General features: G+C 32.5%; 3 protein-coding genes across 6 annotated transcripts; 2 read left to right on the plus strand and 1 right to left on the minus strand.

The window, feature by feature from the left end:
- The first annotated feature begins 3,456 nt into the window (after nucleotides 1–3,456).
- Nucleotides 3,457–8,060, plus strand: LOC125829502 (2,3-bisphosphoglycerate-dependent phosphoglycerate mutase 1-like). 4 transcript variants are annotated; one of them, XM_049508722.1, is made up of 8 exons: nucleotides 3,457–3,620; nucleotides 4,165–4,467; nucleotides 4,545–4,768; nucleotides 5,633–5,751; nucleotides 5,830–5,986; nucleotides 6,086–6,187; nucleotides 6,274–6,393; nucleotides 7,890–8,060. In XM_049508722.1, the coding sequence occupies exons 2-8, from the start codon at nucleotides 4,401–4,403 to the stop codon at nucleotides 7,947–7,949; spliced, it is 849 nt and encodes a 282-aa protein (XP_049364679.1). In that variant the 5' UTR covers nucleotides 3,457–3,620; nucleotides 4,165–4,400; the 3' UTR covers nucleotides 7,950–8,060. The 4 variants fall into 4 exon arrangements, with proteins under 4 accessions (XP_049364679.1, XP_049364680.1, XP_049364678.1 ...); XM_049508723.1 differs by having other exon boundaries at nucleotides 4,165–4,421; nucleotides 4,529–4,768; XM_049508721.1 differs by having other exon boundaries at nucleotides 4,165–4,421.
- A 4,717-nt stretch (nucleotides 8,061–12,777) lies between these two features.
- LOC125829532 (type I inositol polyphosphate 5-phosphatase 5) lies at nucleotides 12,778–18,129 on the plus strand. Its single transcript, XM_049508752.1, has 10 exons — nucleotides 12,778–12,992; nucleotides 13,075–13,159; nucleotides 13,239–13,310; nucleotides 14,788–14,875; nucleotides 14,984–15,088; nucleotides 15,368–15,851; nucleotides 16,541–16,734; nucleotides 17,403–17,511; nucleotides 17,648–17,796; nucleotides 17,886–18,129. The coding sequence occupies exons 1-10, from the start codon at nucleotides 12,843–12,845 to the stop codon at nucleotides 18,121–18,123; spliced, it is 1,674 nt and encodes a 557-aa protein (XP_049364709.1). The 5' UTR covers nucleotides 12,778–12,842; the 3' UTR covers nucleotides 18,124–18,129.
- A 383-nt stretch (nucleotides 18,130–18,512) lies between these two features.
- On the minus strand, nucleotides 18,513–19,892 carry LOC125829491 (putative ETHYLENE INSENSITIVE 3-like 4 protein). The gene has a single exon (XM_049508704.1). The coding sequence runs from the start codon at nucleotides 19,890–19,892 to the stop codon at nucleotides 18,513–18,515; it is 1,380 nt and encodes a 459-aa protein (XP_049364661.1).
- Nucleotides 19,893–23,919: the final 4,027 nt, after the last annotated feature.

Raw genomic sequence — 23,919 nt, forward strand, 5'->3', positions numbered from 1 at the left:
GTTCTGGTAAAATCATCCATGATGGTCAAGAAATAATGAGACTTTGACAAAGAAGGTGAATGATAGGGACCCCATAAATCACAATGAATCAAATCGAAAGCTTCATTAGATTTAATAGAACTAACAGGAAATGACTTCCGAATTTGCTTAGCTCAGTGGCAAGCATCACAATAATCATCTAACTTATTAAAATTTAAAAACTAAAGTTCTGAAATGAAAGACAAACGACTAAAAGATACATGACCAAGACGTTGATGCCACAAAATAGTTTGGTCTTTATTTGACAAAAGAGCTGAAACTAGTGCTTGAATTTGGAAATAATAAAGGCTATTCTTCAGTTTACCCATGCCAATCAGCTTCCTCGTGGCTAAGTCCTGCAGAACACAAAAGGAAGGGAAAAAAATGAGCAACACAATTTAATGATTGTGTCAACTTACTGCTAGAAATAAGATTGCAGCCAAACATTGGTACATGTAAAACATGATTTAAGGTTATTGAAGAATTAAGAGTCATGTCTCCACAAGTATTAGCAGTAACAGATGAACCATCAGGAATAGTTATATTAGAATCAAAGAGAAGCTTTCTTTCATTTGACAGAGAATTCTTCTGACAAGTCATATGATCAGACGCTCCCGAATCTAATATCCATTCATAATTAGCGGTAGGAAAAGTAACAGCCTTACCAGCAAAATTATCCATTGAATCAATACCCTTGGAGTTTTCAAGGCTTAAAGAGACATAAACTGGTTATATTGTTCTTTTGATAAACCACTTATTAGGGAGTAATCCACACGTTCAACTTCTAATGTTCGACTGGAATTAATTGACTTACCCTTTCCTTTTCTATTGTTTTTTCACCAATCTGGATAGTCATGTAGTTCAAAACATTTGTCCTTGGTGTGTCTCCACCGTTTACAGTGATCACAAAATAGTTTAGAGACATCACATTTACCTGACAATTGACGAGAATTGAAAGTATTGGTGTTTCTCTTTGAAGCAAATATCGCCCCCTCCAATAAATTATTTCCTTTGCTTGTATTGAGTTGTTGTTGTCGTTCTTCCTGTGAAACTAGTCCATACACACGGGCTAGAGATGGTAATGGTTCAGTATTTAAAACCTGAGATCGAACAATATTAAATTTCTCATTCAATCCTATAAGAAACTGATGAACCTTCTTTTTTTCCCTTTCTGCTTCATATTCCTTAATGGCATCACAACTGCAATTTGGAAACTGACAATACGATCCATACTCATCCCATAATCCCTTCAATTTGGTGTAGTAAACAATGACCTGCTATTGTGTATTCACGATCTCCATTTTCAACTGGTGAACTCGAGAAGCATTTTCTTGTGAAAATCTCTCCTCTAAATCTTTCCAAAGTTCACCTGATGTATCAAAAAAAGCTACACTACTGTGAAGTGAGGGATGAAGAGAGTTAAAAATCCAAGATATTACCATGGAATTTCCCTTAATCCAGACAACTTCGTTTGTAGAGCTTGTTATTGATCGCGGAAGACTACCATCAACAAAGCCTAACTTTGACTTAGCCAACAAGGCATTTCTCATGGCCCTCCGCCATATCGAATAGTTATCTTTTGTGAGTAAACATGTGACCAGAGACGCTCCAGGGTTTTTCAGTTGGTTGCAACGTGTATGGAGAATTGGCTACTTCATTATCGTTCCCCGTCATTATTATTTTGTTATTGTTTACTGATGCTCTAATACCATGATAAATTGGTAAAACATAGTATCGATCAAATTCATAATGAAAGAGCAAGACGCTCTTTTTGTAGATACAAAGTACAGGAACAACCGATGTGGTTAACTCCTACAAAGACACAAATTTTATACCTAGAAGAGTCCTATACGAGACAAACTGTATACCATATCTTTTCAATTCAAAATTCAAACTAATGCATATCTATAACTAACTACCAATACGCTATTAGAGACTTAGATAGGTATGTTTAAATATAGCTAAGTTCAGTAGATATAATAATTATGTTTGCTTCGATAGGTATTTTTTTTCGTTTTTCATATTTTCCTCGTAGCATTTCAAAAGTCCTTCAAGGATTATATACTAATTAGGATGAGTATCATGATAAAATTTGGTGAAAGTTTAGCGCTGATATTTTTTATTAGGGAAAGATACAATCTACATTTATTCTCAAAAAAAAAAAAAAAAAAGATACAATCTACATTTAACATTATGTAGTTGATCAAAATAATAACCAACAAATATTATATATATATATATATTTGATACAAAATAATTTATAGTTTTTGATACATTAGGCTAGTAATTATTTTGATAGTCATATTGATTCTCATTAATTCAAATTCATGCCAGATAGAGCTTCCTATCCAAAACAATTTCATGCTCAAGACTTGAAACTGGAATGTTTGATTAAGGGAGGAACTCAATCCACTAGACCACATGATGACCTCTTATTAGGAAAAAATTATGTAGTACAATAAACATATGGTATGTATTTACTATACATCACTATAGTTTGGATTACTATTCACAACTATTGCTTTATAAATATATCTATGCTAATGCCCTCTCTCCCCTCTCTTGCCTCTCACCTCTCTCTTTTTGCCCTCTCTCCCCTCTCTCTTTTTGTCCTCTCTCCCCTCTCTCGCTCGTTTCTCTCCTCCCTTTCTTCTCTCTCGCCTCTTCCGCTCTATCTCCCTGCAATACAAATATAAATGGCAACACTCAATGATATTACAAATACAAATGGTAACTCCTAAATACAATACACAAGACAACTTGTGAATACAAATACAATTTGTTACCAATTACAACAAAGATACAAATTGTATTCGTTAATATCCCTGATACAATTGATTTTCATCAACAAATTGAATACAATAGTTTTTAATACAATTGTATTCGTTGATACAAATCAGTTGTATCAATTGTATTCATGATACAATTATCGGTCAGATATACAATTATCAATCAAATATACAAATCAATTGTATCTCTCTCCCATATTTCGCTCTATCATCCCTCACCCAATCTCACTCTTCTCTCTCCACCTTTTTAGTAGCTTGTTTTGTTATACAAATCAATTGTATTCATGATACAATTAGATCAATTGTAGTCATGATACAATTAGATTAATTGTATTCATGGTACAATTAGATCAATAGTATCTCCCTCCCCGTTCATGCTTGATTCTCTCCCCTTTCTCCCAATCTTGCTCACGTCTCTCCTTCTTATAAGATGTATCTACGAATCATAATTAAGAAAACAATAGATAGCTACGAAGCCTGATTGTGTTTCTAGTATTAGCTGTTTTTGAAATTTCCTTCTTTTATTATTGGTTCATTGTTAATTAGAATTAGTTAATAGGCTACATTGCTAAAGGGCTGTAATAGAACGGCTACTGAAGTAAAAGATCATATTTGTGAAAAATTAGCCTAATCGAAGCCCAACTTGAACAAGCCCTTCAGGTATGAAACGGCGTCGCATCTGACTGTGACAAACTGACAGCAACCTCCGGCAGCCATTCTTTGAGATCTCCGCGTTCACATGTATGAGCTTCTTCTGTGTCTGCATTCGTTTGATTACACAGTTGTTGAAAGGTGAAGTTTGATCACAAAGAGGTAAAGATCATCTTTTTGTCAACTCTCATTTAAAATCAAGATTCCATCTTTTTCTCCTCTTTTAATCCATCTGTTTAAGGTTCTGCTTAATATCCTTAAATAGGAAATGTCTCTACTCCATGTAGCATCATGTGCCCTTTGAGCACATTCTTGATTTGGAATGATTATAGTTGATGTTGAGGTCCCGTGTATAATAGACCCTTGTGGTTCTGCCCTGAACCAGTGCATAGCGGGACCTTTACCCCTTTTTTTCTTAGTTACATGAGTGTGAACATGTATGATCTGCTTGATAGAATTTATGATAACACATTTCTGATGTAAAGTTACTTTTTTGAAAAGTTTATTGTTAGCTATCCATTAATTTGTTTGTACTAGTTGATCATAAACTTATTAGAATATTTTTTCCTTTTTTAAAATGGTCTATTAACTTATCCGACAATTAGTTATCAGTATGTATGATATGCAGTTCTTTGTTTGTGAAATTTTGCTGAACACTGTGGGGATGTCTATTCAGTTTCCTTTTGTTTTCTTTTATGGTGCTTAGTTGGGATAACTTTATACTCAATATGGTTGCTGCTGCATATCACCAAGCAATATGCTTCACTGCCAACGAGGGTGCTAGGGACTTCCTGGTCACATCTTCATCTGGGAGTCTTAAAATGAAACCAGTGTTTAGAAAAGAGAGATGCAGTTTGAGGCAGTATGTAAACTGTGTGAAGTATTCATCAGAGTCACCTTTATGTGCTATTAAGCCAATTTTCTCCTCATTATCAAGTACCAATGATTCGCGGAGAACAGTACGTGAGTACACTCCTTCCCAGTAATTCTTGTTATCATCTATCAAAAAGTGAGTTCTCGTTATTCGTTTTGGTATCTGGATTCTAGTTTGTGATCTTGTCCTATTTAAGGCTTTATTCCCTGCAGCTGAATCATACTTGATCTTAATACGGCATGGAGAATCAATGTGGAATGAAAAGAACCTGTTCACTGGTTGTGTAGATGTGCCACTCACCACTAAAGGTGTTGACGAAGCAATTGAAGCCGGTAAGAGAATTAGACACTTACCCATTGATGTTGTCTACATCTCTGCATTGATTCGTTCTCAGATGACGGCCATGCTTGCCCTAACAGAGCACCACTGCAAGAAGGTACTTCTGCATTTTGGTCTTCAAAAAATCTTGTCTTTTTGAAGCATGGTCCTGCTAACTAGTGCAAGTCTCTGAAATGACTTAGGGTAGCACTAAAAATATTCTTGAATTTACTTTTTAGTTTGAATAACTTCATGTACAGTTGGAACAATTACAGCTGTCCTTGAGCTGGCTGCTCTTATGCTATGTCAAGTCCCCTTATGATCTGTCATATGCATATCAAAACTTGTCCTTTTCTTGGTGAACCATTCTGGAGAAAGTTCCCCTTATCAATTGTTAAATTTGTTTGCTAATTATTTCCAATCATTTGGCCTGCTTTATGCTAATATTCCTGATTCATAAATCAGAATTCATGAGGACAGGTTTAAAAAAGTATAGACACAGCATGAATTAGCAATGTGAAATAAGATTATCCTGAGCTTCATAAACAAATAAGCCTTTCTGTTTGTTGTGTTGCAAGAAATGTTCTTCCTGCTTCCTGGATAATGTTATCCTATCTAGAAAAGTCTCTTTCTTGGTTATCACTTATCCGTTATCTATGACTTATTGTTACCTTTATATGTTTTTTTGTCATGCTGTAAGACATGGATGACGGTCAAACAGGATTTAGCACCCAAAACAATTCAGGAAATAAAAAATGCATCTTTATTGCAAAAATTACATTAAATCTTTCCATGAGATTCAAGAAATGAGGCTCCCTCCTGATTGTAGTGTAAATTGTCTCCATATTACTGGAAGGTGGTTGGTATACCAAAGATTGCATGCTCTTTTGTTCGTATGTCACCAATATAATGTGCAGATGATATCAAATTTATCTAAGAAAAGGCCACTGTATATAAGCACTTATCCTTCTTGAATTTTCAGGTGCCCATTATTGTACACGATGAGACTGAACAAGCCAAAGTATGGAGTCAAATTTATAGTGAAGGCACCGAGATGCAGTCTGTTCCTGTTGTTAAAGCATGGCAACTGAATGAAAGAATGTAATTTAACAGCTCTCATTTTGTTTCTATTCCAATATGATGTCATCCCAGATTCAGTAGGATGTTATTATTTTATAGGTACGGGGAACTTCAAGGGTTTAATAAGCTGGAAACAGCTGAAAGATGCGGAAAAGAGCAAGTCTATAAATGGCGCCGAAGCTATGATGCTCGACCACCCAACGGTGAGAGCTTGGAAATGTGCTTGCGAAGAGCTGTTACCTATTTTAAAGAGCAAGTAAGCTGCTGTGACTATAAAAAGCATATAGAGGAGACTAGTTTCTATTGACGCAGGGCTTGATATCTTGTTCTCTCATTACTGAGCATTTACTTGCAGATTGAACCCCAACTTTCCAGTGGAAAGAATGTAATGGTAGTAGCTCATGCAAATTCATTGAGGTCCATCCTAATGTATCTCGATAAATTGACTGCTGAGGAGGTAATGAGTATTGTCATTTTCCTGTTAGTATCACACATTTTCAGTGCATGTATGTTAGTTGGTTATGCATCGGTCTTTGGTAACAGGTCATCCACTTAGAACTCTCAACTGGAGTGCCAATGCTTTACATATATAGAGAAAATCAATTCATCAGGAGAGGAAGTCCCTTGGGATCTACGGAGGATGGAGTTTATGCTTATACAGAGGTAAAATCTTTTTTCCCACTTAGTTAATGTATGTCATTCTATAGGAAATAGTTGGTAGATAGCTCTTGTTTATTTCTGTATCCTGAAGTACTTCAGATGTCAGACTAAAAATAGCAAGTAAGTTGATAGAAAGTTAAGCTTAAGCTGATGTTATGTTATTGAGATGCCACTTTGATGATGCCAAGGGTACAATAGCTTTATGAAAAGTTCAAAAAAGAAGAACAAGATGATCTCAATTGACCATAACACTAAATTAAATATAATTACAATAGTCCCTTGTGGTCCGGCCCTTCCCCGGACCCTTTACATAGCGGGAGCTTTAGTGCACCGGGCTGCCCTTCTAATATGAAAATTATAATAGGAGGTTGTCAAGCAAAGAACGTAGTTCAACAATCAATGTTATTGATAGTTATCAAAGACAGAGTAGAAAATGCCAACGTTTGCTGAGTCTCTAAGCTCAAAGTGCAACTAAAGTGTGGATTTGAGTGAATAAAGACTCAATGAAGAAGAAAGGGTAATTCAAGAAAAGGTAACTAAAAACACAAAACAATTGGTTGAAGAACAGATATAAAATAATACAATTAACTGAAATATATGAAGTAAAAAGCTTGTCAATCAAAATGTTACTTTAATTTCTGATCGAGATATAAAAATGTAACTTTAATTTTTTATTTTGGGTTGGTGACTAATTTTCGTATGCTAAATTCCTAATTTTAATTCTTAATCACTAACATATTCATTCATAACGTTCTTTTAACAATTAATATGTCACTTTCCCTGCTATATTCATTGTTTAGTCTCCGCCCTACTAAAGGGATCCTGAGAGGCATTGAAGTTCTGCCTAAGCGACTGCACTTTGCCTACACCAGGGAGTTACAACATGTGACTTCTGAGCATCAAATGGAACAGTTAGTTAAGTGTAAATGTCCTTTAGTATACTTGTTCTACACTCATCAAAAGAATTATATTAACTCATTCCTTTTGCAACATTATAGCAAACGATGAAGGCTTTTAAGAAAATGACAAATATAAAAGGCATTGTTCAAAACATTGCTGCAGGTGATGTGATATGTAGCGATATGTTACCTTAACATTTATGTCTCTAGTTGCCACCTATCATATCAAAAATCTCTTCGTAAAAGATAGAAAGCCATCTCTCCCTCTGTTCAAGTTATCAAAAGAAAAAGCAGAAAATTAGGAATTAGAATCCCGGTGTTGTTTAGATACTGTTCAAAGTGAAAATAATTAGGGATGGCAGGCGGGGCAGGGCAGGTTCAGATATACACAGTTGTGGTGCGGATCAAAAATTCTTTTTAAGAAATAGTGCGGTGTGGGTGTGGTACATCATCTCTGATTGTCGTTGTTGGACTTTCAACAATCATACCTTCAAAACAATACTAATCTTTTTCACTTTTCTGCTAGATGCACATCTGATATGCTGCATGAAACCTTGTAGAGCTGTTGAAATTTATGTAGTCTATTATCACTTTCTGCAGAATTTGGCCTTATACAAGCAAAATCTGTTAGATGAAGTGTTAGATGAAGTGTCATTATAACTTTTTCTCCTGAAAAGAAAAAGCTATCATGCAAGCTTAAATATGTTCATGTTGTTAGAAGTTCATTGAGGTATCTTGAGTCATCAATAATCCTGAGAAACACAAGAGCCATGACGGAAGAAAGTTTTTGTAGCTACGTGCTGTGACAGTCAATTTCTAGTGTTGCTCAACGCAAATTGAGCCCCTCGTTATGGTCAAGTGAATACGCCAGTGGAGATCTGGCAACACAATATGAGGACTTCTTGCAGAACAAGGGATATCAGATCAAAAGCTGATTTCTACTTGCCTGTTTTCTGCTATGGTCATTTGAGGAACTATGTGAATATATTTTTATGTTCCTTTAGCCAGGGTTTCTCCCATTTACATTAGATATAATTGTCCATTTCTTTGGTCCTGGAAGATTATTTCTATATGTTTATTAATGATCTTTTTTCTGTTTTGTCATGTATGTTGGTTTGGCTGTCTTTTGATCAGCTTCTATATCATTTGTCTTAAGGACAAGCTTAGCTTGTCTAATCTCAAATTTCATGGTAGATGGGTCCAAGAATGTGGCTATTTTTGGTTGTACAATCCAACTTCTCTATCATAGCAGCAGTACAGGGAGGAGGATGTATGCAAAAAGTTACTACTGCAACAAATATTAAATTTTGAACCTGTAGTTTCTTGTCTTTTGATTTTTTTTTGGTATCGTTTGGCGGGATGTATTAGAGAAAAAATATTAGTTTCGCTATGGAAAAATCACCCATATACACATTTAAGAGTCAATATTACAAGTTTTAAATCTACTTTAAACAAATTCTTGCTTATAACAGTTTAATTACGTGTTATAACATATCACTAATTATTTATATATCAATTAAATTTTACTTTATTCAATAATTAATCTTTTTATAATTTTATATTATTATTATTAAATTATTTAAATAAAAAATTCCATAATTATCTCTTACATAATTATAGGGATTTACATTGATTTCTGTACTTTTTTACAGCTACATGCCACACCCCCACACCCCACCTAAATCCCTCACCCCACGTCAATCCCACTCCCCTAAGCAGCACACCTATGTTATTCAACACCCCACCACTCCACGTTCAAAAAAACAGAAATTAAAGCCGGCTTCAACATCTAAAAATTGATTAGGAGAAATATATTCTCCATACAATCAAAAATAAAAGGGCAGATTCACAACAGTAAGAATCAATATTTTAAGATTCTTCAAACAAAACATGTCAAAGAAACTTGATCATACTCCTCGAAAGAGCCTCGATTAGTAGAAGCGACATCTACTACTGAAATAGAGGCTCCAACATTCAACATTTTGACTCAATCGTAGCTGCGAAACAAGAATGAAAGTCCGGTGAAAAAGGGTGGTACTTCACAAAGGAAGAAACATGTTACACAAAAGGGGAAGAAGAGTCAAGAAAAGAAAATTGAAAGTCCTGCAAATCAAAAATGACAAAAAAGGAAAAGGAAAATGATAGAACCCCCTTCTGATTACAACGAAGGAGGACTCGGAAATCCCAACACCCAAAAAAGGCAAAAAAGTGGTTAGGATAAATATTATATTTAATTTATTTTACAATTATTCAATTTAGTAGATTTTTTGTTAAAACTGTATATTATGCATATTATTGTTTGGCATGAATTTTGTTTAATGTTGGCATGATTGGTATAAAAAGGGTATGACGTGTTACTTATATTTGGTGTGAAACTTGTTTAAATTTGGTAAGAAGTTGGTACACAATTTAGAGGAAAGCTATTTTTTTCAAATTATTCTCATTATGTCTACTAATCTGGCATGAAACATGAATAATATTTGTATGAAAGCTGGCTTAATATACGATTTATGAATATGGTATGAAATGTGTTTTAACATTGGTATGAAACTGATTTATTGTTGGTATGAAAGCTGACTTAAGTTGTGTATTATTTTTATCAAAAAATTGTGTGATATCAGTGGTCCAATTATGTGAATTGATTATAGTTTGTTAAATCACTCATTTTTTGTATAAATTATGACTAATGTTGATATGAAATTGGTATTTCTTATAATAGGAAGGTTTCTTTTTCAGTTTCTCCAACTAGGTTGATGGCACTACGGAAAAATAAAGAACGATGATGGCGCGATCAGTGAGAGTGAAGTAACTGGAACTGTTGCTAGCAAATTTGGTGGACCCCGCATGGCAAAAGAACATGCTCCGGATACCAGCAATTATCCTACATCAAGACCACGGAGATCAAATTTGAGATAGTTGATTGCAGCTTAGACTCTTTAGTATTTCATGGTTTTTTAAACTTTTGAACGATATATATTTGTTTTTGATACAATTTTAAGTATTGAATGATATATAATATACATTGTTTTCTTCAAGTCCGTTATCAACTATATATGAATTACAGATTGACTCTCATAATTTCAGGATACTAGTTATATATAGGCGGCATATCAATTGGATACAAATTTCTGGATATCAGTTATATACAAACTACATAACAATTGGATACATAAACAATTTAGTTTTGATATTTAATTGGAGACCAAAATGAACACCATATAATTGGTATCCAAATTGTATATAGTTTGGCATCCAAATATTCATACCAACATTTATTCAAGTTTTACAAAAAATATTATGTAATATAAAGAAAAGAATGATCATACAAAAAACATCAAAATTTAAATATATTATACACAAATAAAATTAGAAAATTTCATTGTTCTTAATTTTTTTTGTCTGTTTCATTAAAATAATAAATCGCAAATAATACTAACCAGAAGGATCTCATCTATCACCATGTTTAATTAATACGGATAAGACGCCTTTCATTACAACAAATTGAAGATTGTTGAACCAAAACTATTTGGAACTAGTCGTGAATGACGACAATTACAGGAAAAAAAATTCCAGGAGAGAGAAACGTTTGAAATAAAAAAAAAATTTACTTTTGAAATACTTTTAACTGATTTGAGTAAAAAAAGGAAATCAAATATTCATATTTTGTTTTGAAAAACGTAAATAAAAAAATAGGAGAGAGAAATGTTTGTAATAAAAAAAAATCTACCTTTTGAAATACTTTTAACTGATTTGAATGAAAAAAGGAAATCAAATATTCATATTTTGTTTTGAATCTCCTAAATTTATGGCAATTATTAATTATCATAAGTGTATTCAAATGAATTAATATAACTATATCCGTTTTTTACCCTTTATTATTTTTTAAAAATCAAATTTTTACTATTATTTTTTTCTTTTCTTTTTTTAATAAAATGTTAGAACCTGAAATTTTTTATTGTTACAACTTGAAAGAATTATTATACTGTCATAACTTGAAATTATTAATCTTATATATGTCATTTATAAAATTTTCACGTAAAGCGGAGATTAATTAAACAAAACATTATTTTCTTATCTACTATTTAATTTGGTGTATTAAAAAAATATGTATTGCATAATTACTAAAATTATTATTTATTTATAAAAATATTCTCCACTTTCTTTAACTTTATACACTTTTAAGAGCAATTATATGTTTAATCATATTTATACATGTATCAAAAACTCTTATATTGGTAATATCATGATTTAATAGTATTAATTATACCTAAGATAATAGCAAAAGTGAAAATTTTATATTTAATATTATTCTGATATACTATATATACCAAACTATTACGAAGTTGTGTAGTAGAGTGAGAATGACATTACAAATTAAACAAGAGATAATAAGTCATTGAATTAATCTAGATGTACATAGAGTGATCAAACACTAACCCGAATTAAATTTTTTTAAATAAACTTGATGAAATCAATATTTCAGACTTTTTTTACCATTTGAATATATTGCATTTTTGAGATCAAACAATACATTTTGTCAGTGGTTTCTCAAGTCATTTAAAAAAAAATTTACTCTCTTTTTTAATATAAATATAAAATTTGTGCGAAAGCTATTGATTTCCAATTAGGCAATTCTAATAAGATCTTCCAAGAGTCGTCTTCATATTTCTTTTATAAATAAATATTTTTAATTGCAAATTTTTAAATACACATTGTTTATAAAGATCAACTAATCAATAAGTAGTAATAATTAATCTTTAATATAATTTTTTCACATAAACAAATAATTTTTTGATGCTGAACATGAGTATTTTTTCACAAAATTAAAATAATGAATCTATTTTTACAAACTATAAACTATGGGGGGATTTTACATTAAAAAAAATAATTAAAATCATAATTTAGAATCCCTAATTCATTTTTAAAAAAATATTTAAAATTTAAAATTATGATTCTAAATTGCTTATCCAAACGCTTATTTAATATACCAATTTGAAATCACAACTTCATTTCCAAACACAAGTTTTAATTAAACATATTTGTTAATCAAAAGGAAATAAATAGATAAAATTTAGAGAGACATATGTTGATAGTGATGCATTAACCGCTTAATCACCATTTGCCCCAAAATCTCCGAAAGATTTGGCGCCAAAATCTCATCCCATCTAACTTTTTTTTTTTTTGTAAAGTAAAAAACTATTTTTTAATTAAAAAAATAAAACCCTAAAAGTAAAAACAGAAGAAGCATTTTAATTACATTTTGTTCACAATAAAAATAATTTTTATAGAAACAAAAAAAAAAGCTTAAAGCTTAGGAAATACAAAGTCAAACACAAAGCACATAACAAAAAAGAACACAGAAATTTAGGTAGACAACAAGAAAGGAATCAATGAAAGTTTTTCTTGGATTTTACCTTTGGTGTTCTGTGCATTAATAGATTATTATTTAAATTAATTAGAATCTCTTTAATTAATTTATAAGAAGAAATTAGATTTGACTCCAATTTTGGAATTGTGGATTTATTAATTTAATCCAACATTATATAATCTTGAATGTCGTCTCCAACAAGGTGTTGTAAATCTGATGATAGCATCCACATGATTAAGGCGGAAGCCGCCGCTGCCGTCGTCGTCAAAACCACCGCCAGCGGCGGCGTTACCACCACCTTTGATAATTGTGTCAAGGGTTATGAAAAGAACAAGGTACAATTTATTTATTTTAAGATTTTTTAAAAAAATAAAATAAAATTTTGATTTTTTTTTTTTAATGATGTTTGAATAAAAGTCTGGCATACCAAAGCTTATTAATTCAAAAAGCATTGGAGGAAGTTTTGAAGAGGATGTAACACAATCAGAAAAAAATGATCAAGGTTTGATTTACAATTTTATTTTATTTTTTTGAATTTTATGTATATATTTTATATTGTAATTGATTATTTTTTTTTGAAGTGGATTGGAAGATTATATCAAGGAGAAAAGTTTTATTTGAAACTTCTCCTTCAGTAAAGGGAAGTTTTACAGGTAGGAATCATCATCACCAACTTGTTTTTAATATTAAATTGCATGAGAAATAATTATAATTTTTTATGAACTTTTCTTGTGCATGATGGAATTGTATTATTTAAATTTATCCATTGTACGTATGTTCATGTTAAAGTAACGTATCTAGATATAAAGTTTTATGTTTGTGCTTTTGATGATTCTACAAGTCTTTTTTTAATCTTCGTTGTTATATGAGGAAAAACAATATCATATATTTAAAAAGTGTGGTCTAGTGGTCAATGAAGTGGTTGAGAATTCCGAGGTCTTTAAAAAACACTAGCTAGGTGATTCTTCTTATCTATTCTAATTTTGGTGGACAGAGTTAGCTAATACTTGTTGCTGGTGAGAGATGACATGTATCTTGTGTAATTAGTCGTCTTTCTCTACTTTCTTCGTCACCTTTCACCCTTCATTTACACATTTGACTAGGTTATCAATATATAGCTATAGTTAATGGTGCATTTAGTCTTACACGCCATTTTAATTCAAACGTATACAACACCAGGTTTATAATAAATATTTATGGGGTATTCTTTAAGGTTATCAATATTGAATACATTATGTTCTTAAAATTATAAGCTCAAACTTACTATATGTTGCAATTTTAGTAAGCTATTTACATATAAATATATGTTGTGTATCGAAAGTATTGAATTCAGATGTATTCGATTGATATATGTTGTGTATCGAAAGTATTGAATTCAGATGTATTCAATTGCAGTATTGCAAATTCTCCTTTGTTCACTAGATGTTTATCCTAACCGATGCTCTTTAAAATTTATCAGTTTGTTGAGAGAAAATATGACACTTAATCATGGTTAAATTAATAAAAGTATGTATATTACATTCATTGATTTAATATAAATACAGCATGCGTGTAGATGCGTTAATATTGTATAATATTAAGAAATTTCAATCATGTAATGTGTGTTAGCCACGTACACTTAATTAGGTATCTTCTAGCTACTTAATCTGCTTAGCTTCATTTATAGCATAATATTGGTAGCTCACCTAACAGAAGACTAAATTGTATTTTGATTATTTGCAAATGCTATTTCTTTTCATTATACTGTTGTAAAATGAAAATAACGTGGAAGTAGTTTTTCTTGTGTAGAAATTTGACCTGTGAGGACTTTGCCCACTGAAAAATGTTATATATCTAAAATAGGGATCTTACCGCTCCAAACACTTCTGTCAACTAATTTATAAAATATATAAACTGTGTATCTATCTATATACATGAGTACATACGATATACATATAATATATATATATATATATATATATATATATATATAATCAGTATATATTTTGATCATGTTAATAAATAAATTTGGCCGAACGGTACCTATTGATAAATTTCCATATAAAATCCATACCTTTTAATTTCAAACTGAAGATTGTAAGAAAATCCAAACCACAACAACCATGATACTAATTTCTTATCTACTCTCAGCAAGGCATAATAGTGCAAGGATTGAAGGCCTAAATCTTTCCAATTTTGATCAGTCAACACAACCTGCTACTATGATTAAAAATATTAGGTATGATTTTTCTTGATTTACAAATGAATTGTCAACTTACTAGAATTAATTAACTAGGATATGTGTGTATATATATATATATATGTGTGTGTGACTGGAAAATTTTAGGGTTTTTGCTGGGACATGGAATGTAGGAGGAAAAACTCCTAATCATGGACTTAATCTTGAAGATTTCTTGCAAGTGGAAGGTTCTGCAGATATATATGTTTTGGGGTATGATAACTTCAACATATATTGCTCCGTCCTCTATTTCAATTTGTCTGTCTTATTTTCCTTTTTAGTCCATCTCAAGGGGAATGCATTCCCTTTTTTGACAACTTTTTCATTTAAACTTTTCACACGTGACATGTCTAAGACCAGAAGATTAAAAAATATTTTGGTACAGTCATATCTTTAGTTTAAAATCATAAGATTCAAAAGTCGACAAACAAATTGAAACGGAGTGAGTATTAATTTAGGGTCTTACAAGATGTGACATGCCTTATTTTTCAGGTTTCAAGAAATTGTACCCTTAAATGCAGGAAATGTATTAGTGAGTGAAGATAGTGAACCAGCAGCAAGATGGTTAGCACTAATAAGCCATGCACTTAACAAATCATCATATGATCATGATGATTCAAGCAGTTCAAAATCCAACAGTTTATTCAATAAACATTCTCTTAAAGTTGTTAAAAAGAGTTTAAAGGCTAATAGTAACCTTCTCAAGACATGTAATTGTCCATCAACAACAAGACGTTTGAGAAAGCTTAGTGATCCTTCATGTTCTCTCTTGACACATTTTCGCGAAGACGATTTACAGTCGATTGCTCAGAAATTTCCTTGTACTAATTATGGTTTGAGTTATCATCTTATATCAAGCAAGCAAATGGTTGGGATTTTCCTTTCAGTTTGGGCACGAAAAGAGTTAGCACAACATATTGGACATCTCAGAATATCTTCTCTTGGTAGAGGTATCATGGGTTGTCTTGGAAATAAGGTTTGTGAAAGAAACTTTTTTGATATTTGACTATTCTATTCAATCTTCTTTCTTTTTTCAATTTGAATCTGGTAGGTATAGTAGATTGGAATATTTAATATGATAGAAAAGATTTTTCGTGTTACCAACGTTGCTTGTTAAGAAAGCACATCTCGCTTTCGTGAATTCAGTCATTTTTGCACACATGTAATTTTTTTGTGTGCCTCCGCCTCTATCTTATATATGTATTAAATACTAAAATTTGATGGTAAATAGAAGTATTAAAATATACTAACTTGAGGTTGTTTCATAAATTTTAAATCGTGAATATCTAAGTTGCTCGTACTCTTTCTGTGCTGCATTTGTGTCTACACAATATGGGTATGTGATACGTATTAGGGTCTGGTCAACTAATTTTTGGTGCTTTGACCAAAATTGATAAATGGAGAAATTTGATACAGATACAATGATTTTTGTAATCAAAGCAAATGTTAAGGTGAAATTGAAGAAAATGACATATACAAAAATTTCTAGTTTGTTATTCTTCTGGAATTTTCACCTTGATCAATATTTTTCTCCTCGGGATTTTTTTTAGTTTTCCACTTATTTTAGACATATAACTCTATTTTTAGATATTTGAATTATTTTTAGTCCAATTCCTGTACCCATATTCGTACCTGAACCCATAGATTTTGTAATTTAATATGCAGGGGTGTATAGCAATAAGCATGTCACTGTATCGGACGAGCTTTTGCTTTGTGTGCAGTCACTTAGCTTCAGGGGAGAAAGAAGGAGATGAGCTAAGAAGAAATGCAGATGTTGCTGAGATTCTTAAAAGCATACAATTTCCCAGAATTTGTAGGAATCCCGATAGAGGAATCGCAGAAAAAATTACTGATCACCAGTAAGTTTTTTTTTTTTTCCAATCAAGACAGTTTGTGTTTGTTAATTATATTACTAATAAGTATGAGCTAGCTGGAGAATTACTACTTATTTATAAGAGGCGTGTGGAGTTTTTATCCAACGAACTCAATATTTTCGACAAGCATTATCTAAGTTTTGTAGACTTACATAGCAGAATGTAAATGATAAAAGTTTTGTGTCCTTGTCCAAAAGCTTGTTGGTAGTCCTTGAGGATCAACTTAATGCATTTATTATCTTTAGAAGAGCAAAAGAACAATATGATAATAAGCATATATAATTGAGGTGGTTGAGAGGCCCCTATTACTCATGTATAAGCTCATAGAATTTGCATGTTGAGTGCTTTAGAGGGGGCTTCAACAACAACGATATGATGAAGAAGAGAGGATCCCCATGTTTTAATGAAAGTAAAGACATCTCTTCTCTTGAGTCAGCAAAATGTTCCCTGTGATAAGTCTGTTCTTGACAAATCCTGACTGATTATAATATGCAAGCTTGGTAGAGATGATTTTAAATTCTAACTCTACTTCTACATAATACATTTTGTACCTTGATCGTAAATTGATAAGATAGATTATGTCATTTTATTCCCCTCTTTTTACTTGGCCAGCCCTTTTATCAATGAATGATGTAGACCTTAATAAATTTCAGGCGTGCAATATGGCTTGGAGACTTGAACTACCGAGTGTCTTTGAGTTATGAAGAAACAAGACTTCTATTAGAGGATAATGATTGGGACTCTCTTTTGGAAAAGGATCAGGTTTGGTGCTTTTTTCTTTTTTAATTTGAACTACAAGGGCTATATTGTACAAAAAGGGGGAATTAATTTCTCATAGTTTTAAAGTGAGTGCAATATTGTATCCTAAATCGTTGGTTCATATTTATGTTGGTGACAGTTGAATGTGGAGAGAGAAGCAGGAAGAGTGTTTAGTGGGTGGAAAGAAGGGAAGATCCTTTTCGCTCCAACATATAAGTATTCTCATAATTCTGATTCCTATGCCGGAGAGACAACAAAGTCTAAGAAGAAACGAAGAACCCCTGCATGGTATATATTCCTCTCTCTCTCTCTCTCTTTTACCTTTTCATCATCTCTTAATTAATTTTATCTTACCTTCTTGTACTAATTAATTTCAGGTGTGATAGAATATTATGGCGAGGCGATGGCATTGAACAATTATCTTATATTCGAGGGGAATCAAGATTTTCGGATCATAGGCCAGTTTGTTCTGTATTCGCGGTGGATGTGGAGGTGGAGGCAGAGCTAGTCAAGAAGAATAACTCCAAATTTAGAAAGGGTTTTTCTTGCATTGCTAATAGAATGGATCAGTATGACGATTTTATACCCCAGAGACACAGCTTTTATGATTATTGAAATACACCACTCTAACTAACTATAATAAATATCTTCTTCTATTTCTCTAATTAACTTGAGCTAGCTAGCTAGGGACAATATATCGGAAATTAACTATCTCTAACCTCATTAGGTAGTACACATATATATGTTGTATGTTGTAACTTGAGGGACAAATTAAAGATGGATTCCCCCTATTATCCCATCAAGTTGTAAAGCATGATAACATCAAAGGGGGAAATTGAAAAATGAGCAAATAAGAAAAGATAATGACACTATAATACGTAGTTTATTTATTTATATATATGATAAACCGTGTCTAAAACATGAAATGCGAGTAATCTAGGGAAAAACACACGCACACGCGAATTATTTATTTTAGCTAAAGCTAGATTTATTCCGATGTATCCTCATATGCCAAATCCCAAACAGAGGGGAGATTGATGATGTTCATTTTCTTTTGGTGTATCATTCAAGTTCATGTTTCCATAATGAAGGACATTATTATTGTCTCCCCAAAATCCTTGGAAATTCTCCTCAATTGATCCTCCATTAGCCTTTTGTGCAATATGGTAGTTGTTGAAGCTCCTTTTTATCTCCATGTTCATCCAATCATGATGATCATCATCAACCATTATTTCTTCGTGTGGTATAGGCTGTGCTCCAAGCAAGCTAGTAAAATTGTTCATGAACATATTAAGTGACTCGTCCTCTCCCCTGACACTTTGTTGTTCATTCATAGTGCGATACAAACAACTTGTCTCATTGTCCATTCTAGAATTCTTGTAGGGAAATCCAACTCCTAACTCACTTTGCACGCAATTTAAGTTTTGATGTAACATATCCTCAATGTCTATGTCGCTCTCAAACACACCCTTCCTTTTCTCGTTTCTCCTCAAAGCAAGATATTGATCATCTTTTGATATCGAAATCCTGAGAGATTTTTCTGTCATCTCGACAAGGACTTCTTCTTGATTAACCACTTTAGACCAAGTAGCTGTTTCTTTAGCCGTCATCTTGTTTTGCAAGCTCTTTGACTGCTTCACCAACCTCCTCATTTTGTCGAAATTAACGGACATATGTTTGATAATTCCAGCCAAAACACTAACCTTCCATGCTTTTTTCAAGTCATGTGGCTTCTTATATGGTGGTGGTCCTTGTTGTTGTGAAAACCCTTGATCACCCCACCATAGTTCCTTCCCTGTAGGCCACCATGGTGGAGGTAACCCTTTATCCAAAGGGAACCTCCTTTGTGGAGGAATACAATGTTGCATAAGAGATGAAAGGAGTGAACCCAAAGTAGTATCTTGCAAGTCATTTAGAAGATTCATGCATGAATTAGGATCCAACAAGACATGATTTTCTAGAACTAGTTTAGGCAAGAATGTAGCAATAGCATTTGGGGCATTCTTCTCAAACCTCACTTTCTCCTTCCACCACTCTCTTAAACTATCCGATGACCCCGTCACGGGCTTCCCCTTTTCGGGTACTATCCCATAGACGAAGCCTTGACCTTTACAAATCTCCATAATTTTGACCATGTACTTGAGGACGGAATCTTGAGCTCTAGACATCTTCTTACGGCGAGATTGTTCTTGCTTAGCCTCTGACTCCTCATCAAGTGATAATTCTTCGCTAATCATGTCCCTCTTGAGTATTTGCATTCGCATGCGATCCTTCCACATACGACGTTTCAGATCATCGTAGTTGATTTCTTCATCCTCAATCTCTTCATTTTCTTCGCTGTTTATCGGGCTCGAAGGCTCCATAATTTCTTCAAATTCCACCATTATGTATGTGTGTGTATGTATGTATGTATGTTTAATTCATTTCTCAATCTTTAGATGATACCATATATATATAAGAATATATGGTGGCGGTGTGAATACTGAATATAATATTGGAGGAGACAAAATGTGGCCTTTCCCAAGAGTGAAGGATGATTTTGGAGGAAAATAGGGGAGTGGGGACTTAAGAGAAGAAACTGATGAAATTTAATGAAATTGTTGCATTGATGTTATAAAAACAGCTAGTAGTGACGCAAGGAATTGACACTACTACAAGAAACATCAAATTTATTATAAAATTAATTGGAAATTTCTAGTTAATTCATTGCTTAAACGCTTTTAGCTAATTATATTACTTTTTTTAATAATCTATCGTTAATTCATAGCTTAATGAAATTAATACAATTTTTTTTATTATTTAACTATAAAATTTTGTCAGTCAGTAATTTTTTATCGCGCCTACTTACAGGCGGAGACCTATTTGTCATATGTGCATTCGTGGTTGATCCTCAGCTTTGCATGTATGCATATGAAAACGTATGATTTTCATGCTTACTCACTGCCAATTGCCAATGAATTAAAATCTTTATTTTATGAGGAATTCTATTGTACACCATCCATCTCAATTTCTGTAGTGATCGATGATACATTTGAGTATATAAATATTTTAGATATTTATACGGTTATGAATAGTTACGTTCAAGATAAGAAGAGAAAATTTTAAATTAAATTATATATATTTAAATTAAAAAATAATATTTATATTAAAATAGAGTATTTCATTTGTTTTAATTTGTTTATCTTTTATTTTTAGTCCTTTTTTTAAAAAAAAAAAATTTCTTTCCTATGAGATTTTTTAATCTCAACTTCCGTATGACATGTTTAAGATCATAAAACTACATATCTTTGATTTCAGGTCACAAAATTTTAATTTTAATTTTATTTTCTTAAACTCCGTGTCAAATCAAAATCAAATAAATAAATTTAGAAAGAGGAAATACTATTTATAGTATAACCACAAAAACAGCTTACCTAATGCATGAAGTGTATTTAAAAATAAAAAATAAAAAAAATCATGAAGTGCCTTTCAATTTAGCTAGAACTTCCTCTTGTGTCATGACCCAGGGGTACACCCTAGATGTAATATGACGTCTTTGACCCCGAAGGGGTCTCATACAAGCCCTTAGCATGTCATAACATAAGATAATAGAAAAGTACGGAAAATTTTAAAACTTTATCCATACAATCGAAGTCTTCTATAAAAGCAAGCGGAAGTCTTACTACACTTTGTCTCAAACCATCTAAACTCAACTTTGAATATAACCTTTGGGACGTTGCCCATACAATAGTCTCAAAACATAAAGAAAGGCATAAAGAAAATGGTGGCTTTGTCCCCGAAGTTATGAGGACTCACCAAGTCTTCAACCCCTTGCTCCTTAGAAACATATCCTCAAGAATGGAACTCAAAATCACTGAACCCTACATTTGATAAGAATGTAGGCAAGAGTATGCGTTAGTACAAAAGTACTAAATATGATAGCTAGCATAACATCATAAGATCATAACATAAGAGTTGGTCAATATAATACATAAGCCAAAATCATAAGAGGCAATAGCATATTCATAAGCATAATTTCCAACATAGACATAATGTAAACATTAGTCATCATAAAGCATAGTTCATATACATAGTCAATATTTAGACTTTCATAACACAAGAGAACCATTTCATAAGGAACCTCCAAGTATACTTGTGCAATGCATGGATAGGATCCCATAATCCCATACATGCTAAGTATCCCCTTTGGTCATCATAGTCATACTTACCATCTTAGGACCTCATCCTTAGTATAATTCTCATAACCAAGGGAATCTCTCACTTTTAGTCAATTATAACATAACGAGGAAGGCAACTATAGCACAATCATATCTAAGCATACATCATATAAGAGAAACACTTCATGAGTCACCTCAAGGCAAGCTTGTGCCATGCATGAACAAGACCCCATAATCCTATCCATGCTAAGCTCAACACTTTAGGTTCTTCATTCATGTTTATCATCTTTTGTTCTCATAGATAAGGGAACACTCACCTTTAGTCACACATGTATTGGAAGGGCCTTTCAAGCTACAATCCAAACTAAGCATACATCATAAGCATAAGTCATAAGTCTATTCATCACATAGACCATCGATCATAACATAAAAGTAACATACCACAACTACCCCCAAAGCATACTTATGCAATGCATGAATAAGATCTCATACTCTCACACACACTAAGTAAAGCTTCTTGAGTAATCATAGTTCATACTTCATATTCTTATTCTAGTGGGAATAAGCCTTAACCGACATAGACCATGTGAGCTTAGCATGGAATCGGGTGTCATGCCCCACACCGAAAAGAGGTGTCCTACTTGCCTAAGGTAAAACTAACATGTATTAGATTTTAGGTGGATTCAATAGCTAAATAACCTACGGGGGCACGTAGTATATGGGATACGGGGATTGCTACTAGAAACTCGCCCTTTCTGACGGGGGAGCTTCCATCCCAAGGAGATACTTTCTAGAAACCCGCCCTTTCTAATGGGGGAGCTTCGATCTCATGAGATACTTTCTAGAAACCTCTCTTTTTAACAGGGGAGCTTCGATCTCATATTCAATGTCCACTCGGTGCTAAGCATAATTCGCACGGGGTACATATTAAGTCTTGACTTAAGTTCATATTCATGGAAGAATGCCTTGACACTAAATCCATCATAATTCATAAGATTCAATAGGTGAGAATAACCTTTCAACCTTAGAATCATCATATTGTGAGAAAACCTTTCATATTATATTAATTCATTGTGTGTTCATGAGAATAACCTTTCAATCAACACAACAACATTATCATAATCATAGACACTTAACTCTCAAAGTGTTCTTAAAGCATATACATTAATCTCATAATCATGCATAATTCTCATAATTTGCCCTTCAAGGACCATATGTCATATTCAATCAACACATCTAGAATTACTACATTAGACATGGATGTTAACATGATTCAAATCATTCAATTACTATAAGTACAATCTCCTAATTCACCTCCTTGAGGTTCAAGACTTACTTTCAATCATCACCCTTAGGCTTCAAGCACTAGACATTGATATCATCTTAACTCATGCGATTCTATTACCTTATACATTCAAACATTCATGAGGTAGATTAGGTAGGTAAAAATATTTCATCCCCAATTCTATTCATTAGCCTTTTATTCTCATATAGATTTTACTCTCAAAGCCTTAACATACATAGTTCATCATATTGGTTTTACTCTCAAAACCCTACTGACCAACATTCATGACTACGAGCCTTACATTCAAAGCTTTACTTCTTACAATCACCATTCATACCTAGATTTTAAGACATTCTAATCATATTCTTTATTATCAAGTGATTCTAGTCATAAATCGTCATAAAGACAATCTCATTCATCACTAGTTAAGATCCATCATATAATCTTTTAATTTAAGTCAATTCATGTTTACATACTTATATTCTTGATCAATTGCTATACATGTCATCAATTCTAGAAGATCACCTATGAATCCTCAATTTTCCCTCACAAGACATAAACCCACATTCTCCAATTTCATCAATTAGACTAGGGTTAACCATGGAAACACATAATATCATAATAATATCTTAATTCAATACTAAATCAATCATAAACAAGTACTATCACTCAATTGGAATCATACTCAACACTACCCACAACATAGGAAGAAACCCTAGCTTAGATGGGGTTCATCTTCACAATTGAGGGAATTCTAAGGGGCTCCATGGATAGAGGAATACATGGATGAATAAGCTAACATACCTTGATTATAAAGCCCTCATAATGCTTGCAACAATGGAGGATTTTGACCTAGATTGCTTCTATTCTTCTTCTTAAGTTTTCTAGAGTGAAGATTTCTTGGAGTGAATTGGGTTTGTTTTGAGGTATTGGAAAAATGACTTAATTGATTTAGTTTAGGGGTCTATT

Source organism: Solanum verrucosum, unplaced genomic scaffold, assembly GCF_900185275.1.
Source record: "Solanum verrucosum unplaced genomic scaffold, falcon-dt-bn FXZP01000031.1, whole genome shotgun sequence".
In the NCBI taxonomy this organism is placed as follows: Eukaryota; Viridiplantae; Streptophyta; class Magnoliopsida; order Solanales; family Solanaceae; genus Solanum; species Solanum verrucosum.

Excerpts from the sequence above, each read along its gene's own strand:
- LOC125829532 (XM_049508752.1), top strand. The coding sequence starts at position 12,843 with ATGTCGTCTCCAACAAGGTGTTGTAAATCTGATGATAGCATCCACATG. Across the intron at positions 15,089-15,367 it reads GCAGATATATATGTTTTGGG|GTTTCAAGAAATTGTACCCT; the intron begins GTATGATAACTT and ends CTTATTTTTCAG. Across the intron at positions 17,512-17,647 it reads CTCTTTTGGAAAAGGATCAG|TTGAATGTGGAGAGAGAAGC; the intron begins GTTTGGTGCTTT and ends TGTTGGTGACAG.
- LOC125829491 (XM_049508704.1), bottom strand. The coding sequence starts at position 19,892 with ATGGTGGAATTTGAAGAAATTATGGAGCCTTCGAGCCCGATAAACAGC.
- LOC125829502 (XM_049508720.1), top strand. The coding sequence starts at position 4,187 with ATGGTTGCTGCTGCATATCACCAAGCAATATGCTTCACTGCCAACGAG. Across the intron at positions 4,769-5,632 it reads CAGAGCACCACTGCAAGAAG|GTGCCCATTATTGTACACGA; the intron begins GTACTTCTGCAT and ends TTGAATTTTCAG. Across the intron at positions 6,394-7,889 it reads GAGTTTATGCTTATACAGAG|AATTTGGCCTTATACAAGCA; the intron begins GTAAAATCTTTT and ends CACTTTCTGCAG.